At 46.6% G+C, this 19,176-nt stretch overlaps 2 protein-coding genes and 1 non-coding gene across 4 annotated transcripts; 2 read left to right on the forward strand and 1 right to left on the reverse strand.

Annotated features, from left to right (window-relative positions):
* Nucleotides 1–3,549: 3,549 nt before the first annotated feature.
* TRNAS-GCU lies at nt 3,550–3,631 on the reverse strand. Its single transcript has one exon. It is a non-coding gene; the product is annotated as a tRNA-Ser (tRNA).
* A 500-nt stretch (nt 3,632–4,131) lies between these two features.
* On the forward strand, nt 4,132–7,432 carry B4GAT1 (beta-1,4-glucuronyltransferase 1). Of its 2 annotated transcripts, XR_005559526.1 has the most exons (3): nt 4,132–5,342; nt 5,930–6,217; nt 7,305–7,432. XR_005559526.1 is itself a non-coding variant. In XM_039366181.1 (2 exons), exons 1-2 carry the CDS (start codon nt 4,281–4,283, stop codon nt 6,119–6,121), a joined length of 1,254 nt encoding a protein of 417 aa, XP_039222115.1. In that variant the 5' UTR covers nt 4,132–4,280; the 3' UTR covers nt 6,122–6,912. The 2 variants fall into 2 exon arrangements, 1 of the variants encoding a protein (XP_039222115.1); XM_039366181.1 differs by lacking the exon at nt 7,305–7,432 and having other exon boundaries at nt 5,930–6,912.
* Nucleotides 7,405–19,077, forward strand: BRMS1 (BRMS1 transcriptional repressor and anoikis regulator). Its single transcript, XM_039366180.1, has 11 exons — nt 7,405–7,554; nt 10,228–10,385; nt 11,545–11,635; nt 12,576–12,703; nt 13,230–13,309; nt 13,894–13,990; nt 14,803–14,895; nt 15,636–15,700; nt 16,301–16,340; nt 17,276–17,414; nt 18,589–19,077. Exons 1-11 carry the CDS (start codon nt 7,442–7,444, stop codon nt 18,704–18,706), a joined length of 1,122 nt encoding a protein of 373 aa, XP_039222114.1. The 5' UTR covers nt 7,405–7,441; the 3' UTR covers nt 18,707–19,077.
* Nucleotides 19,078–19,176: the final 99 nt, after the last annotated feature.

Below are 19,176 nucleotides of genomic sequence, written 5' to 3' on the forward strand. Positions count from 1 at the left end.
CCCTTCTGAGATTCAAACCTGGGCCGTGTGCATACACACACACACACCAAGGTTCCCCCCCTTTTTATATATATGTACACACACACACACACACACACACATGTTGAGTGTTTTTTTGATGCACCCTATCGGCCCAAATATGGGAGGTTCGAATCTCACAAGGGTATGGCTGGCTGATGAGAGCTAATTAGCTTGAAATAGCTATCCCAGTTCCCCTTTAACTCTTTGTTAGCAATCCCAAAATATATATATATATATATATATATATATATATATATATATATATATATATATATATATATATATATATATATAACACACACACACACAACCTTCCGCTTGGCCCCATCTTTTTCTCTAGACATCTGAATGTATTTGGAAAGAAACATTCTGGATTTTTGCAGCTAACATTTCTGCGAAACGTTGTGCAAACGTTGGAGGCCACCTCAACAGGCTGCTTCTCATGTGACGGAAAGTGTGACTTTCCTCTGCTCCGGCATTTATTATTTTGTGACGCACAACGGCTCGACTTGCTTGAATACATGGCTGGAGGGCCTACAAAGTGGGGGAAAACCCACTTTGGGATGGTTTTTAGTATCAAAGCAATCCACATTCTCCATCTCCTCCCTTCTTTGGATCGTTTTGTCAGCCTGGAAAGTATTGCCAAACCTACAGGGCTAGTAACTTGGATGACAAAAAGGGACCCCCCCCCCCGCTGAAAAAAACAGCTCTCAATTTTTGCAGTGCGCGCGGAAGGGAGGGGAGAATTAATTGTGATCACACCTTGATTTGTCTCAAATTGGTGGAGATCGGAAAGATAGTAGATGGTTCAGGGCGGAGCTAATTCTGCATGCATCGTTGTCCCTATTGTGTAGATTTCAAAAAAGAGAGTGAAAAAATCGCCTGATTGAAGCAGAAAGGAAGAAAGAGGAAATTGAAAAGGCACCTTGGCATAAATATCAAGGCTGGTTCTTAAGAAGAGGCTAGACAGTCACTTATATGAGACGGTTTAGATTCTCCTGCTTGAGCAGGGGGCTGGACTAGAAGACCTCCAAGGTCCCTTCCACTCTATTCTATTTCTATTCTATTCTATTATTTTATATTCTATTATTTTATATTATTTTCTGTTCTATTATATTCTGTTCTGTTCTATATTCTATTCTATTATTTTCTGTTCTATTGTATTTTATTTTCTGTTCTATTGTATTTTATTTTCTGTTCTATTTTATTTTCTGTTCTATTCTGTTCTGTTCTATTCATAGCCTGGGACATTTCTGGTTTCAGGCGAGGGCTGTGCAAGCTTTGGGTAGCACTGATCTGATTTCATTTGGCATTCAAATCAAAACAGAGAAAAAACCGTCTGAGCAGACGTGTTTGCAAGTCTACATGTAAACGGAAAACCGGTTGGTCTGGATTAGAAAAAAAAACTACGGAGTAATTGTTACTCTCTCTACCTCTCATTCGTTCTGTTTAGTGAGATTGCTGCTCTTCTCAACTCAAGCTGTTTTTTTAGGGGGGGAAAAAGGAGAAAAAATATAGCCATACCTGTACTATATTAGGTCAAGGGAAGGTTTAAACCAGGAGCCTTTAAACTTGGCCCTTTTATGACTTGTGGACTTCGAAGTCCACAAGTCATAAAAGGGCCAAGTTTGAAGGCCCCTGGTTTAAACCAAGGGTGTCCAACTTTGCGATCTGTGGACTAACTCCCAGAATGCCTCAGCCAGCATGGAGAAATCTGGGAGTTGAAGTCCACAGATCTTAAAGTTCCCAAGGTTGGACAGCCCTGCTTTAAATGATAATTTCCTCCGTGAAAATATATCGCTTAAATCCTGCCCTGGTAGCACTTCGTGATTAAGTTTAGATCAATCTTGTCTTAAGAGTCCTTGTCCTCTGGATGTGTGGGAATTGCAACTCCCAGAATCCCCCTTGTCCTTAGGCAGATTGGCTAGGAATTCTGGGAAGTGACATCCCAACAAAGGATCTCTTAGAGGCAACAGTGGATTCCTTCACGGGGATGCTGGTTAAGTCAAGGTCTGAAATCTTGGAAATCTGCCAAATTTAGAATTGGTGCCTCTCTATTGTTGTTGTGGTGATATTAAGTGTATCCTAATTACTATTGTGGCCTAACAACGGTTGGATGGCTCCGAAGATGGCAAAAATCGCAAATAGGGAAGCGACCTTTGCCTTTTCCCATTTTGAACAGATCTAGTAAGTGAGCCAGATTAAATCAGGACAAAAAAAAACCTTAAAAGTGTGTCTTTTGTGTTTTTAAAAGGGACATCTACTTGCATGAACAATACTGATTTTTTAAAAAATATAGTTATTTTGCTGTTACTTCGGGGAATGGATATGGGGTAGGTATTATGTGCTCTCTAATAAAGGTTTTTTTAAAAAAACAAAACAAAACAAGTTTTCTGTTTTTATTCCATTCACATCCGCAGAAAAATGTGACCCAAATTTTATTTCCCCAGAGAAGCGTCTCCAATTCCTATCTGCTCATATTTTGGGGGAGATTAAAGAGATGGTCCCGAACAAGAATGGTTTGTCAAAATTGGCCTGGTGGTTGATACCATTTTTAAAAAAAAAAGTCCAGCCACTGCACATCTGAGAAATTACAGAGAGAGTGTTGTGCGCCATTAGTATGAAGAGGATGTGCGCACACTTGGGAAAGTGGCTTGCGTAAGTCGTAGTTAACCATGGATTTCTGAATAGAATCACTGTCTGCCTCGCCTTTTTGTATGTCCCTATTGTTTCTCATCCTTCCCTCTGGTGCTTTGGTTGACTTTGCTTATCAGAAACTGGCCAGGAAAGTCGCAAATGATGATCAGAAGACTTGCCACCATCATAAACACTTGTCAGTCGGCAGCTGCCCAAATTTCAATTGGGTGACCCTGAGGAGGCTGCCACGGTCTTAAGTGTGAGGATCGATTTGCGAGCTACTTTTTTAAGTGCCGCTGTAGCTTTGGACAACCGCCAAACAAACGATTCGTAAATTGAGGACTGTCTGTATTATCCCATGGATGGTTTTAAGAGATCCTACAATTGCAATTCTGTGGCAGTTCAGCGTTTGGCCACTGAATTCTATATTTGGGGTTTATGCAATTTGGAGGATTTGGAAGTTAGCAGAATTTGGCAGAACCAAAAACCAAACAAAACATGTTTTGCTTGCTTTCCCAAAAAATACATTTTCTGGCGTGGATTGGGGACCCCCGCAGCTCTGCTTTCCAGATCTGGGATTTTTTCTTCTTGCAAAAGGCTCCACCGCCTGTTGGGGATGATGGTTTTTGCAATCACAGCACACCTAAATTTCGGAGCCCCCCCTCTCTAAAACATGGGAAGTCTCCAGCTCCCATCAGTTTTGGGGTGGGTGGAGAGCCAAGAATTCACCCCCCAAAGAGGGATTTTGTCTCTGGAGAAACACCCTTACAAAGGATGGAAAGGGGGGGGGCTCTCCACGCTCTCAGCTTTAAACCTTTTTGGGGGGGTTGCAATGCAGAATATAAAGTCACATTTTGGGGGGGGAATCCCCGGATCGTCCCAAAACGGTAGCGACGAGGGTGGGATTCGAACCCACGCGTGCAGAGCACAATGGATTAGCAGTCCATCGCCTTAACCACTCGGCCACCTCGTCTCACAGAACATGGTTTGTTCTCCACCTGGTCTATGCTTGCTTTCCTCCAAACCGGGATTTAAAAAAAAAAAATTGCCAATTGCATTGCAAAAATAATAATAATAAAATTGCGGAGGGGGGATTTGTTCCTGCTTTCGCCCCCCCTCCCACTCCGATCCTTGCAACACTCCCGTTGCAAAGCCTCTTTCGCGTCTCTCCCCGCCCCATGCAAAAAACCAAATGGGGGGGGACGTGAGCAAAGCCCACCCACTCCCTCCCTCCCAGGCGCGCCCGCCCGCCGTGCAAAGACCGCGCAAAGCAAAGCCGGCGCGCAAAAGGCAACAGGGAGCCCGCGGGCGCTGCAAAAAGCAAAGGGGATGCGAGGGTTTTGGGGTTTTTTTGGGAGGGGGGGCTGCAAAGGCTGCTTTTCTTGTTGCACTGCCTCCTCCTGCTGAGCAGAGGGCGCTGGAGGGAGCCTCATCGTTAGCAAGCCCCCCCCGCCGCCTTCCACCCTCCCCCCCCTTTTAGCTCGCAGCTAGCGCGAGGTTGGCACCAGGAAGGTCTGCTTGTGTCTTTGCTTTCTTTTGCAAAGAGGGGAAGGAAGGGGCGCCACGGGGAGAGCCAATGGGCCAAGCTTGAGCCCTAGTCTGCTCCCCACCCCCGTCCCTCCATGACCTGTTCCTGCTTCCAGGCGCTAATCCTGGCGCTGGGACTGGTGGCCGGCTTGCAACTGCTTTATTTGGCCCTGCTCTCTGGGCTGCATGGACAGGAACAGCGCTCTCGCTACGTCCAACTTTTCCAGACTCGCCATGCCTTGCCAAGCAATGGGCACAAGCAGAGGCTCAAGCCGGTGCTGGCCAGTGGAGGCACCCTGGATGCTAGCGGGCAGTACCGCATCTACCGAGACATGCTGCGGGCCTCTTGGGACGACCAAGACCGGCAGGACGTGGTGCTGGTCACCCACACCAGCCTGGGCAACCTTCACCATGCTCAGCAGCTGGTGGAGCGCTGGCGAGGACCAGTCTCGCTGGCCCTCTTTGTGCCAGGCTCTGACGACGTGCGCCAGGCCACGGCCATGGTGTATGCCTTAGCCGTCCTGTGTGCCCCTCTCCGGCAGTGGCTTTGCCTGCACCTGGTGTGTCCTGCCAACCAAATGGCTTCCTTCCCCGAGCCGGACCAGGACGAGGGGGAATTGGCCTGCCTCCAGTCTTGCGGAGATGTTTTTGCCAAGCTGGCACAGCTAGGGGCCGGCCGGCGTAACTATGCCATGGATGTTGCCAATGCTTCGTACCCCAACAATCTTCTGCGCAACATAGCCCGAGGGGCAGCCGGTGGGCACTGGGCGCTGGTGGTCGACATGGATATGGTGCCCAGCGAAGGTCTGCGGGAAGACTTCCTGGCCTTGCCTAAAGCCACCGACGAGGGGAAGCCGCGGGTGTTTGTGGTGCCGGCGTTTGAGATCCGTCACACGCGCCGGATTCCGGCCAGCAAGACGGAACTGGTACAGCTGTATCAAGTCGGGGAGATCCGACCATTTTACGAGGAATTGTGTCCCAGGTGCCAGGCTCCCACAAACTTTTCCCATTGGTTGAACCTTCCCGTGGGGGGCACCCTGCGTGTGGCCTACGAGGTGGCATGGCGAGATCCTTGGGAGCCCTTCTATGTGGGTGCCACGTCAGTGCCTCCGTACGATGAACGTTTCAAGCAGTACGGCTTTAACCGGATCAGTCAGGTAACCAAGCAAGGGGAAAGACCGGACAACTGGGAGAATTCAATGCAGATAGTCCTCAGCTTACGACTACAACTAAACTCCCATTGCCAAGCAAGGCGGGTGTTAAGTGAATTGTGCCTGATTTTATGAGCTTATTTGCCACGGTCATTAAGCAAATTGCTGCCATTGTTAAGAGTGAGGGCCAGTTGTAAATCACTTTTAAAGTGCCGTTGTAACTTTGAACGGTCATTAAAGGAATGGTTGTAAGTCAAGGACTATCAGTATTTATAAATTCCCAAGATTTTCTCAGGATGTTTGTACTAAGGTTATTGTTTAAGGTTGGGTGTGTGAGATCTATCATCTATCTAGATATCTGTCTGTCTGTCTCTATCATCTATCTTATATATCTATATCATCTATCTCTATCATATGTCTATCATCATCTATCATCTGTCTATCTGTCTGTCTATCTTTCTGTCTGTCTGTCTATCTTTTATCAATCATCCATATCTGTTTTTATGCTGCCCATCTCCCTTACAAGGTGACTCTGGAGATGCTGGTGATAGACACCTTCATTAATCTCTTGGTTTCTTCTCTTTTCCTGGCAGGCCTGCGAACTCCACATTGCCGGTTACCATTTTGCAGTGCTGAGCAATGCCTTTTTGGTGCATAAGGGATTTAAGGTGGTGGGTGAGTTCCATGCACAAAAGGATGCTGAGAACCAGCGCAACAAGATCCTTTTTCGACAGTTCAAGCAGGAGCTGAAGAGCAAATACCCAGACTCGTCACGGAGATGTTGAAATGCACTTTAATTTTGCAGAGCTTAACTTCAGCTACTTTGGACGTGGAGTGGAGCTACAGACAAGATGAGAACAAACCCTGTTTGCAGTATAATTGTATGTACAAGTTGTGGGTCATTTTTCAGTTACTACAGACAGTCTGTGTCATTGATTTCATTTCTGCACTGCGTTAGTCAGTTTCTGACTGTTACTATGGGGTGACAGAATAAGATCAAAGATTATGAAAGGATGGTGTGAGAACATGGAAAAGAGCTTTCAGTTTTGAACTCTTTGAGACATGAAATAGTAAAATGTAGACCATTGTGCAGCGAGATTGTTCCGTTTTGTGCCTGACCTTCCTTCTTCAACTGGTCACCTCAGTGTCTTGTTCTGCACAACGAGAAGGATTGCATACGTCCTGGAAGAGAAGTGCTTAATTTATTTCTGTACCTTAAAATTACAAACCACCTGTTAAAGTGAACAATTTCAAATCTGGGTGGCTCTGGTCCTGTACATTGTCTACCAATCCGTATTTTCAGAGCTTCCAGTGAATCATGTCAGCAACTGTGTTATGTCCTTATTTATAATCAGTTTGTGCAATCGTCTTGCACAATGTATTATTATGTTGTGTTGCATAGTCAAGCCAGATGTTTGGACTGGGTGTGGAATTTTTTCTTATCGATTCATCACATAGTCAGATATTTTGACTGGATTTGGGATTTTTCTCTATCTATTGAGCCCTTCCCAAGGACCTGGGATAGGCAGATATTGTTGTTTAATAATATTAAAGGATGTAATTTGTTCCTAGCAAAGCTGCCTTTTGCAATTGACTGATCATGAATTTGGCAATGGTGATGGTTTAAGTGGTGCTCCAGAAGTTTCAGGATTGCACCCATGTTGTCTATCACTATTAATCCTATCTTTGCTTTCTTTTGCCAGTTATAATTACTTTTATTATTAGATTTCTGTCTCCAGTCACTTCATGTATAGCCTCCAAGTTTATGCTACTGTTATTTGGGGATTTAAAAAAAAGGATAGCATCTTCTATAGCCATTGCAATCCTGCACAGATATTTGGGAGTTCGTCCTTTTCCAAAAAGGCTCATATTTTAAGATTTGGATGGGAGGGGAATCCCTTTTTTTGTTTAGTTTTTCAGTTTTTCCTTTCCCATTTTACTATTTATTTTTCCTCCTTCCGTTCCCAGGGTTCTATTTTCTCTGTTGTTATGAAAACGCGCCTCTTTCCGCTTCCGGCTTCCCACAGCGCCGTGCGAAAGAACCACAGAGAGGTGGCTCTAAGCACTGGGATCATAGAGACGTAGCCGCGCTTCCAACGGCCGGCATGAACAGCCGGTCGGATTGGTTAAGAAGAGTGGGCGGGGCCGAGCGAGGGCCACTTCCGGTCGCGGAAGGGAACCCGAGCGGCGTCTACGCTTTGCGCGGCTCCTCCCCCAGGTAATGAAGGGGGTCTAGACGCCTTTCCCAGCACCCCCCTTTTTTCTGGGTGTTTGTTGGTCCCGCCCATTCCATTTGGGCGAGCGGCGAGGCGACTGTGGATTAGACCACTAACCGGGTTGGGGGGTACACATTTGTGTGTCGGTGCTTTTGTATGAACGTACGTGCGCCTCTACGTAGGATTGGCTTCTGCTCGCTACGTTCCCTGTTGAAGGCGTATCGTAGGGGGAGGAAGTTCCTCAACGTATTTCTTGACTTTTCCTTTTTAACTTCTCCCCCCCTCCTCAAAGAATTGGTAATCTGTTCCCCCATCATATTAATAGGGGAACATGGTTCAGTCCATTGCATTATGGGGGGGGGAGGATGGAGGGTGCAATATTTATGTTTATTCCTAAACATGTATAGTCTCTTATTTATGGAGCAGTCCACAACAATGGTAAATGTCGTTTTAAAAAGTAGTCAAGCATGACAACTGAAAAGCATCAGGGGGTAACTTAAAACCTACAACAGTAAACCAGCTATTTAAAAATACCCTTTGGCCAATATCATTTGCAAAATGTTGTCTTACAAATGGAAGGGTTTTTTTTAGGGAGTAGATGATGGTCAGTCAATGAGGTCTGAAGACTTGTGAACAAGTCTGAACACCTGGGATGGTCTCTCCAAATACATGGGACTACAGTTCCCATCAGCATGGTTGGGTATGATGGGAATTATAGCTCATGTGTGGGGCATCATAAGGCATGAGTTTCAAAGAGGCCCTTAGCCTCAAAGGACCATCCTTATTGCAAGCCCCCAAAACTGTCAGTTGTTGTGAAATGACCCCCTGACAGTCCTTGACTTACAACAATTCATTTAGTGACTGTTCAAAATTAACTACGGCCCCGGAAAAAGCGAATTATGAGCATTTTTCACACTTACAACCATTGCAGCCAATAGTCACGTGATCTTCATTCAGCCGCTTGGCAACTGGCTCATATTTATGATGGTCATTATCACTACAGGTGTTAAGTTAGTGACACGGTTGTTAAGTGAATCTAGCTTCCCCGTCGATTTTGCTTATAAGAAGGTCACAAAAAGGGATCACGTGACCCCAGGAGACACGGCGACCGTCATAAATAGGAACCAATTTGAGAAGGGTTTGAATTTTGATCATGTGACCATTGGGGGACGCTGCAACCATTGTAAATGTAAAAAACAGTCATAACTCACTTTTCTCAGTGCTGTTGTAACTTTGAATGGTCACTAAATGAACTGTTGTAAGTCGAGGACTAACTGTAGTTGAGTGGAGGTACTTGATTTAAAATTTGAAATGTCCAGAAGGAACAATTGCTTAGAAATCAATGCTCAGAATCAGAATAGAGCTGGAAGGGATTTTGGAGGTCTTGTAGTCTAACCCCTGCTCAAGCAGGAGATTCTATACCATTTCAGACAAGTGACTGTCCAGTCTCTTCTTAAAAGCTTCCAGTGATGGAGCACCCACAACTTCTGGTGGCAAGCTGTCCCACTGGTTAATTGTTCTCGCTGTTAGGAAATTTCTCCTTAATTCCAGGTTGCTTCTCTCCTTGATTAGTTTCCATCCATTATTTCCTGTCCTGCCTTCTGGTGCTTGGGAAAATAGGTTGACCCCCTCTTCTTTGTGGCAGCCCCTCAAATATTGGAATGTTGTTATCATGTCCTTCTTTTCTCTAGACTAGCCAAACCCAAATCCTGCAGCCGTTCTTCGTATGTTTTAGTCTCCAGGCCTTTAACCATCTCAGTTGCTCTTTTATTGTATATTTTTTTAGCTAGTTAATAATGGCTTTGAAAAAAGTGACCTGACAGGTCCTCATACTTCAGCCGTTGCAACATCCCCATGATCATGGGATTGTGATTCGGGTGCTTGACAAACATCATGCATTCAATGATGGTCACAGTGTCCCGTGGTCACATCATCGCCATTTGCAATTTTCCCAGCTTTTCTTCCAACAAGCAAACACAGTGGGGGAAACTGGATTCACTTAATGCAGGGGTCTTCAAACTTGGCCCTTTTATGACTTGTGGACTTCAACTCCCAGAATTCCTCAGCCAGGCAAATTCTGGGAGTTGAAGTCCACAAGTCATAAAAGGGCCAAATTTGAAGACCCCTGGTCTAGAGCAGTATTCTCAACTGTGGTCACTTTAAGACGGGTGGACTTGAACTCCCAGCACTCAGCATAGCTGGCTGAGGAATTTTGGGAGTTGAAGTCCACAAGTCGTCAAAGGGCCAAGTTTGAAGACCCCTGACTTAATGAATGTTTTAATGTATTTTTTTATATTTATTATGATGTAAGCTGTCTAGAATCATTTGAAACGAGATGGGCAGCATACATTTAATAAGTAAGTCCGAAAGATGCTTTTTCATGAGGCAACTGGAGTTCCTTGTTTTTCCTTTGAAGACATTTCGCTTCTCATCTAAGAAGCTTCTTCAGCTCTGACTGGATGGTGGGGAAGTCAGAGCTGAAGAAGCTTCTTGGATGAGAAGCGAAACGTCTTCAAAGAAAAACAAGGATGTCCAGTTGCCTCGTGAAAAAAACATCTTTGGGACAACCAGGATCTGGATGACTGAGAATCTCCATAGACATTAAGTAAGTAAGTAAGTAAATACATAAATAAAGCAGCAAAAAAAGATGGTAAAATTGTCCACCTTTCTTTCAGGTTGGGTGTCTTGACATCGGTCACCACCACCATGCCTGTTCAGCCTCTGCCTAAAGAGATGGAAGGGGAAGGCGATTCGGCCACAGAAATGAACGGCGAGGAAGAGAGTGAGGATGAACGCAGTGCCAGCCAGTCGGAATCCGAAGAGGAGAGTTCAGGTGAACTTCAGGAGAGGAAATTGAGTTTTCGTGCTACTAAAATGCAGCCCAGAGTCTTACGTGACACTTAATGGTTGGATTACCCCTGCAGCAGGGGTGTCCAACCTTGTCAACTTTAAGATCTGTGGACTTCAACTCCCACAATGCCCCAGCCAGCCATGGAGAACTTTGTTGTTGTTAGTTGTGAAGTCGACTCCCAGAATGCCCCAGCCAGCCATGGAGAACTTGGTTGTTGTTAGTTGTGAAGTCGTGTCTGACCCATCGTGACCCCATGGACAACGCTCCTCCAGGCCTTCCTGTCCTCTACCATCTTCTGGAGTCCATTGAAACTCACGCCTGCTGCTTCAGTGACTCCATCCAGCCACCTCCTTCTCTGCCCTCCATCTTTCCCAGCATCAGGCTCTTCTCCAGTGAGTCCTTCCTTCTCATTAGGTGGCCAAAGTCCTTGAGTTTCAACTTCAGGATCTGGCCTTCTAAAGAGCAGTCGGGGTTGATCTCTTCTAGGACTGACCGGTTTGAACGCCTTGCACTCCAAGGGACTCGCAGGAGTCTTCTCCAGCACCAGAGTTCAAAGGCCTCCATTCTTTAGCGCTCAGCCTTTCTTATGGTCCAGCTTTCACAGCCATACATTGCAACTGGGAAAACCATGACCTTGACTATACACACTTTTGTTGGCAGGGTGATGTCTCTGCTTTTGAGTATAAACCAATTAACCCAAGCCAATGTATAATGCGGTGTTTCTCAACCTCATGCTGGCTGGGGCATTCTGGGAGTTGAAGTCCACAGGTCTTAAAAAGTTGCCAGGGTTGGAAACCCATTTTACCTGCCATATGCTGTTGTGCATGTCAGGGTAGAGTCAATTCTGTGCATCATAGTTCATTCTGCCTGCTATGGTTTAATTCTGCAGATCGTGGTTTAATTCATTCTGCAAATCATAACCTTTCATTCCTTCCATGCTTCCGTTGATTCTGCATTTTATAACGTAGTTAATTTTGCCTGTCCTAAAGTAAATTCTGCCTAATAGAACACAGTCGGTCAAGAATTTTGGACAAGACGGTCCGAAATTCAGAAGCCCTGAAATAAATCCCATTTTATCCTGGGATTTTGTGGGTTGCTTTTCGAATTGAATCCAAATTGTCCATTTTGCCCCCACTTCCAGAGATGAACGATGAAGACTACGAACGGCGCCGGGCAGAATGCGTGGATGAAATGCTAGATCTGGAGAAGCAGTTTTCGGAAATCAAAGAAAAGTGGGTTATTTTCTTTCTCCTTTCTGTTTTCTGGTGTTTGGGTTTTTTTGTTTTTAAATATGTGCTTGTGTCCAGTGAGTCCTTGACTCAATGACAATTTGTTGAACCATGGTCCGGAATTACAAAGAGGCTGAAAAAAGTGACTTAACTTTTTCAGAGGAAGAGAGTCCCTGACATACAATCACAATTCAGGCCAGAATTTTCATTGTTAAACTCATTGTTAAATGAGTTAGGCCAAATATTATGACCTTTTTGCCCAGTTGTTAAGCAAGTCGCTGTGGTTGTTAAATGAATCAATTGGTGGTTAAGTAAATCTTGTTTCCCCCCCTTGACTTTACCTGCCAAAAGATAGCTGGGAAGCTGCAAAGAGTGATCACCTGACCCCAGGATGCTGCAATTATTGTAAATATAGGTAGGTGGTCCTTGACTTACGACCACAATCGAGGGTCACTAAAAGAAAGGTTGCGAGTCAAGGACTGCCTGTGGGATTGCTGGGGAATTCTGGGAGTTGTAGTCCACTCGTCTGAAAGTTGCCAAGGTTGAGAAACATAGGTGTAGTAGGGCAGGGCAAGGCAACCTTGGCTCTTTTAGGACTTGTGGACTTCAACTCCCAGAATTCCTGAGCCAGCATGAGGGAAACTTTGGCCCCCTCATGACTTGTGGACTTCAGTTCCCAGAATTCCTGAGCCAGTATGGCTCAGCTTGGGAACCTCTCCCTTTCCCATCAGCATGGCTGGCTCGGGAATTCTGGGAGTTGAAGTCCATGAGTCATGAAGGGGCCATAGTTCCCCCATGCTGGCTCAGGAATTCTGGGAATTGAAGTCCATGAGTCATAAAAGAGCCAAGGTTGCCTACCCCTGGTGTAGAGAAATGCATTTTTTTTTTAGTTTTTAGCTCCCATTTATTTCTTCCCGGTGAATTAGTGGTGCCTCTTTTTCAGGCTTTTTAAGGAGCGTCTGAATCAGGTGAAGGCCAAGTTGGAAGATGTGATGTCGGGAAAAGCCGCCGAATACCTCAACCCCCTGGCCGTGTTGCAGAATCACATGCAGATCCAGATTGAAGTGGCTGGTAAAGCTTTGTGGCCCACAAGCCGTGTGGGGTGGAGGCTGGGTGTATTTGAGGCCGGGGACTGACCTTGGAACTGCCAAGATGGGGAGAGCTTTGAATGAACTGAACACAACCACCAAAATTTCCATATTTCCCATTGCCGTTATTTTCCCCCGGATTCTTAGTCTAGGTCTTCAAGCCTGAAAATTTCCTAGTGGTCTCTTTTCCTAATGCACTTTTAAAAAAAAAAAGCTTATTCACAATCTGCTAGGGGTTGCCATCTATCTGGGCAAGTCATATAAAGATCCCTTTGAAGTGACTAGCATTCTTAAAAGAGATCCTGACCAACCGTCATCCATAATCCATCCCTTTTCTTTATCCACTTGCTTCCGTATTTGAAAAACCCTCTTTAATCATGGCTTTTAATAAAGAATAAGGCAGAAGCTTGGGTGGGATTTGCAGAGGAGGGAACAACCCGCTCCCCCCCCCAGACCCCGAATTCGCTTTCCACTGACTCCAAATATTTGCACTTTTTTTTTCCTCCCAGGGATATATAGAGGTTTGTGCCTGGAAGTCATCAAGCACCGATATGGGTGTGAACTGCAAGGAGCTCAACAACATCTGGAGGTTAGAAGACTCCCCCCTAAACTTTTCATTTATCACCCCCCTCCCCATTCTCAAGAAAGTGGCAAGGGGGCATTGATTAATGCAGCCCCATTCCACATATAGGTAGTTCTCCACTTACAGCCACAATTGAGCCCAAATTTTCTGTTGTTAAGTGAGTTTTGTTAAGGTGGCTTTGGGTGTTGGCCGGTTGTAGGATCCATCCTGGTCTACTTTTGAGCCTGGCCACAAAGAAAAAAAAGGATGCCGGATATTTTCTATATTGTCTATCTCAGAGGTAGGAAAGCTTGGTTCTTTTGTGACTCGTGGACTTCAACTCCCATAATTCCTGAGCCAGCCATGCTGAGGGGAAAGGGAGAGGTTTCCAAGCTGAGCCATGCTGGCTCAGGAATTCTGGGAGTTGAAGTCCACGAGTCATGAGGGGGCCAAAGTTTCCCTCACGCTGGCTCAGGAATTCTGGGAGTTGAAGTCCACAAGTCATGGAGGGCCCATATTTCTCCCATGCTGGCTCAGGAATTCTGGGAGTTGAAGTCCACGAGTCATAAAAGAGCCAAGTTTGAAGACCCCTGGTCTGTCTGCTTCTTTAGAGCGAGAAATTGCTGCTGTTCGACAGCCTTGAGGAGCGTCTGCTGGAGCGCATCCAGCGTTTGGAAGATGACAGACACAGCGTGGGCCTCACTTCCGGTCAGTTCCCCTGGCCAGTGGATTCTCCTTACCCTCTCCTGCCTGCAAATGCAATCCCTTGAGCCCCCCCAAAAAAGGAGCAGAATTCGATTTCGGAGCCTGCAGTTTAATGTGTGGACAGCCATGAACCTAGCTGAATAGAATAGAGCTAGAAGGGACCTTGGAGGTCTTCTAGTCCAGCCCCCTGCTCAAGCAGAAGGACCTATTCCATCTCAGACAAGTGACTGTCTAGTCTCTTCTTAAAAGCCTCCAGTGATGGAGCACCCACAATATCTGGTGGCAAGCTGTTCCACTGGTTAATTGTCCTCACTGTCAGAAAGTTTCTCCTTAATTCCAGGTTGCTTCTCTCTTTGATCAGCTTCCAACCATTGTTTCTCGTCCTTCCCTCTGGTGCTTTGGGGTATAGCGTGACCCCCTCTTCTTGAAAACGACTGTGTTCCACTCCCATTTTTGCACTACTCAAATGACCCTGAGGATACAGATAAACCTCCAAGTGGCCTCAACGACTCTCTAAAAGGAAGCAAATGACCAGCGGTCTGCAAGGAGTATAAATCCTTGCACTCCCCACCATCCAGTCAGAGCTGAAGAAGTTTCTTGGATGAGAAGCAAAACGCCTACAAAGAAAAACAAACAACTGGTCATTTGCCTTCTTTTAGAGAGCCATTGAGGCCACTTGGAGGTTCATCTGTGTCCTCAGGATCACCTGAGTGGTGCAAGTGGGTGCGGAGACTTCTTGGAACTGCTGGCCTGACTGGCAATTTTACTTTTACCTGGAAGGTCTGTTTTTCTCTCTCTCTCTCTCTCTTTCTTAGAGTGGTGGGACGGCAAACTTCGGCCCAAACACAGCTCCAAAGAGTGGGACTCCCTCTGGCCCAGCAAGAGGAAGAAACCGCCGTTGGTGTCTGATATCCTTTTGTGCGCCTTTTGTGCGATATCGCTTTTCTAAACCTGAAGCGTCCCCTTGGTCAGGGAGCTTTTGTTGGTCCTTCTGCGAAAGGGAGCTTGGTATAGTGGTTAAGGGGCTAGCCTAGAAACCAGGGAGCCTGGAACTTCTAGTCCCATCTTAGCCATGAAAACCAGCTGGGTGACTTTTTCGTCAGTTGCCAGAAGATTGTGAGTTCTAGTCCTGCCTTAGGCATGAAATCTGGCTGGGGGACGTTGTGCTAATCACCAGGAGACAGTGGGTTCTAGTCCTGCCTTAGGCATGGAAGCTAACTGGGTCAATCACCAGGAGACGGTGAGTTCTAGTCCCACCATAGGCATGTAAAGCTAACTGGATGACTTTGGGCTAATCATCAGGAGATGGTGAGTTCTAGTCCTGTCTTAGGCATGGAAGCTAACTGGGTCAATCACCAGGAGACGGTGAGTTCTAGTCCCACCTTAGGCATATAAAGCTAACTGGGTTACTTTGGGCTAGTCCTCCTTTCTCAGCCCAACCTTGCGCACAGGGTTCTTATTGTGGGGAAAATAGAAGGATGAAGGAGTATTAAGTACATTAGCCTCGTTGAGTTACTTACAAAGTAATAAAGGTGAGATCAAAAACTTCTAATAAAGAAACAGTACAGAAAACAAACCATCCGAACACAGGTTGGTTGGGGTTTGCGGTGTCTGATTCCCCGATTCCTCCTTAACGCCTCCCTCCCACGCCCGTACATCGTCTACATGCTGCACGATATTGACATTATGGAAGATTGGACGGCCATCAAAAAGGTCAGAGGGCACGGGGAGCGTGGAGGAAGGCAAGCTTGAAATGCAGTTTTGGAACAGGGCTGGGCAATGCATTTTCCCAAGCGGCCACGAGAAACTGGGACCGTTGTGGAGGACCGAACCAAAAGGGCCCTGGATTTGCACTGGCACACCTGCCAGCACATAACGTCAATGGGGAAAATATTAACAGTCGCCTCCAAAATGAACGGAATGGAATAGAATATAGAACATAGGGTCTCCTGTTTGAGCAGGGGGTTGGGTTAGAATAGATGACCTCCAAGGTCCCGTCCAAGCCTGTGATTCCAAGAGAAGCCAATTAGTTGATTGCTTCTCAGGTTCTGTTCTTCATTTTTCCTTCTTATGATGGGATGAGTCTATGCCAGGGGTCTTCCAACGTGGCTCTTTGATGACGTGTGGACTTCATCTCCCAGAATTCCTCAGCCTGGCTGAGGAATTCTGGGAGTTGAAGCCCACACGTCATCAAAGGGCCACGTTTGAAGACCCCTGGACTATGCTATAGCATAGCATGGAGGTTGTAGAGCAGATTAACAGTCCTGTGGGGCAGGACTTCTCATTCCTTGTCGTCTTATTCTCCCCCCCTAGGCAAAAGCTGCCGTGTCGCCCCCCAAGAGGAAGCTTGAAGGCAAGTAACTTGGTTTCTTTGCATAACTGGGATCCCCCTCTGTATTTCCCTAAAATTTTGGCCTGGAGCCCAGTGCCTGGAGGGCTTGTTCAAAGGCAAGCAGGACCCACCGACCTGCACCCTGCACCCTTGAAGCACGGAAGGAGAAACAGTACATCCGATTGAGGCTGAACTACAAGTCCCAGAACCCTTTGCAAAGCCAACCACGTAGGCTGAATGGTAGGGCACCACTGCATGCCTGGAAAAATGGTCCCTTAGCCAGAGATATTTTTTTCCCACCAGGGTTTGTGGGGCTGATTTATGACTAATTCTAAGCTGTAATCGATGGGTTTGTGCATTATTCAGAGCCAGCGTTTCTCAACCTTGTGAACTTTAAGCTGAGTGGACTTCAAACTCCCAGAATCCCCCAGCCAGCATGCTTTAAGAGGAGTGGACTTCAGCTCCCAGAATCCCCCAGCCAGCATGCTTTAAGAAGGGTGGGCTTCAACTCCCAGAATTCCCCAGCCAGCATGCTTTAAATGGGTGGAGTTCAACTCCCAGAATCCCCCAGCCAGCTTGCTTTAAGAGGGGTGGACTTCAACTCCCAGAATTTCCCAGCCAGCATGCTTTAAGAGGGGGAGACTTCAACTCCCAGAATCCCCCAGCCAGCATGCTTTAAGAGGGGTGGACTTCAACTCCCAGAGTTCCCCAGCCAGCTTGCTTTAAATGTCTGAACTTCAACTCCCAGAATCCCCCAGCCAGCATGCTTTAAGATGTTCCCCCCACCCCTCCCGTTGCTCCCAAGGACTCACCTGCCTCTTATGGAACTCTTCTCTTGGGCTTTGGCTATCCCCCCCCCCCCGTTTCCTACGGTCATTCCGACAGACCATCTTGTCCCTTCTCCAACCCCAAACAGCCCTGAGCCCCCTCTTTGCCCCCTCCTCTCCTTCCTCCAGGCCCGCTGAAGACGGACAAGCTGTCTTCTCCGCCCCTCTTTGCCGCCCACTGTGAGGATGGCCACCTGCACTACGAGGGCGAGGTCTACGTCAAAGGGGAAAGCCTCTACTTGCAAGTGGGAGACGAGACCCCTGTCCAGTGAGTTGCAAAGAGGGGGTGGCAGCCGTGGGGAGATCAGCCAGCTGTGCCTGGTGGGGTTCAGCTATCCGAAGGATGGGGGGGGAGTTTGTCCACGAACCGGCAGATCTTTCAGGTCTGGTCTGACCAGGCTGGATCGAAAAGGAGGCCAATGTCTCTAGACCTTTTCCCAAACCCAAAGTTCAGCCTTGAACCCGTAGCCCTGAGCACAACAGGCTCCCATTTAAACCCCACCTCCCCTTAACTACTTGGTGTCCTCCAGTGGTAGGGACTTTCTGGTGAGCACAAAGTTAATTACTTAATAAGTTTAGAATTGTAAGAATTGTTGTGTTTGGGGGGGCTCTATAAAAGAAAGAAAAGAAGGGAGGGGGGGAAAAAAAGAAAGAGAAAAGGGAGGGAGGGAGGGAGAAAGGAAAGAAGGAAGGAAGGGGAGGGAAGAAAAGGAAGAAAGGAAGGAAGGAGAAAGAAAGAAAGAAAGAAAGAAAGAAAGAAAGAAAGAAAGAAAGAAAGAAAGAAAGAAAGAAAGAAAGAAAGAAAGAAGGAAGGAAGGAGGTAGGGAAGGAAGGGAAAGAAAGAAGGAAGGAAGAAAGAAAGAAAAAGAAAGAAAGAAAGAAAGAAAGAAAGAAAAAGAAAGAAAGAAAGAAAGAAAGAGAAAGGAAGGGAAAGAAAGAAAGAAAGGAAGGAAGGGAGAAGGAAGGAAGGGAAAGGAAGGAAGGAAGGAAGAAGAAAGAAAGAAAGGAGGAAGAAAGAAAGAAAGAAAGAAAAGAAAAGGTAGGGAAGGAAGGGAAAGAAAGAAAAGAAAGGTAGGGAAGGAAGGAAGAGAAAGAAAGAGAAAGAAAAAGAAGAGGGAAGGAAAGGAAACAAAGAAAAAAGAGAAAGAAAAAGAAGGGAGAGAGGGAAGGAAGGGAAAGAGAAAAAGGAAAGAAAGGTAACTGAAAAACTGCAGTGATTCGTTTAACAACAGCCGCAAGAAAGCTTGCAAAATGGGGCAAGGCTCACCTAACAACGGTCTCGCTTAGCCACGGAAATCCTGGGCTCAGTCGTAAGCCGAGGACCCCTGCCCCGAATGGCCGAATTGTGCGGAGCTGATGGGGCCCTTAACCAACTCTAAACGGAGCCCCCCCCTCGCTTCTTCCTTCCTTCCTTCCGTCCCCCAACTGTGTGTCGCTCCCAGGGCAGTGATCACCTCCATCAGCACCGGGGAAGTTTGGCTGCGCCGGGAAGATGCTAGCAAAACCAAGATCTACGTTTCCCAGCTCCAGAAAGGCAAATATTCCGTCCACAAGGCTTAAGAGCATCCTGTGCGGTGTGTGTGTGGGGGAGAGCCAGGGGGGCTTTGGTAGCCCACCTCTTCCAAAATCACTCTGGATTTTTTCCTGGAAACGGAAGAGACCCGTGCCGCTGCGAGCAGCTTCTCCAAGCAAGACTGTTCAGGCTGAGACTGCAAAACGGTGACACCAGGTGACCCCCCCCCCACCCAGCATTCTGGTACCAGATTGACAGTAGACAATTCTGAAGTTTTGTGTTGTTGATTTTTTTCTTCCCTGTGTTTTTAAGCGTGCAACTCCTTCCAAAAAAAGGGAGAAGGGAAGCTGGTAAAAAGGGGGGGTGGAAGAAATCCCGCCTGGCCGAAATTCACAAATAAAAAAGCACCAAAGTTGAACTGTTTTCTGTATTCCGGGCTTTTGAATGATGCAGTGCAGGTCAATTCTCAAGTTGCAACCGTCCGGTTTAGTGGCTGAAGTGAGGACGACGCTGAAAG

This window comes from Crotalus tigris, unplaced genomic scaffold (assembly GCF_016545835.1).
Source record: "Crotalus tigris isolate CLP2741 ecotype Arizona unplaced genomic scaffold, ASM1654583v1 scf7180000020245.1906669, whole genome shotgun sequence".
Taxonomy (NCBI): Eukaryota; Metazoa; Chordata; class Lepidosauria; order Squamata; family Viperidae; genus Crotalus; species Crotalus tigris.

Bases quoted from the DNA above. Each gene is read 5' to 3' on its own strand.
- B4GAT1 (XM_039366181.1), top strand. From the start codon at position 4,281: ATGACCTGTTCCTGCTTCCAGGCGCTAATCCTGGCGCTGGGACTGGTG. The intron at 5,343-5,929 runs GTAACCAAGCAA...TTTTCCTGGCAG, and splicing joins GCTTTAACCGGATCAGTCAG to GCCTGCGAACTCCACATTGC.
- BRMS1 (XM_039366180.1), top strand. From the start codon at position 7,442: ATGAACAGCCGGTCGGATTGGTTAAGAAGAGTGGGCGGGGCCGAGCGA. The intron at 7,555-10,227 runs GTAATGAAGGGG...CCTTTCTTTCAG, and splicing joins TTGCGCGGCTCCTCCCCCAG to GTTGGGTGTCTTGACATCGG. The intron at 13,310-13,893 runs GTTAGAAGACTC...CTGCTTCTTTAG, and splicing joins GAGCTCAACAACATCTGGAG to AGCGAGAAATTGCTGCTGTT.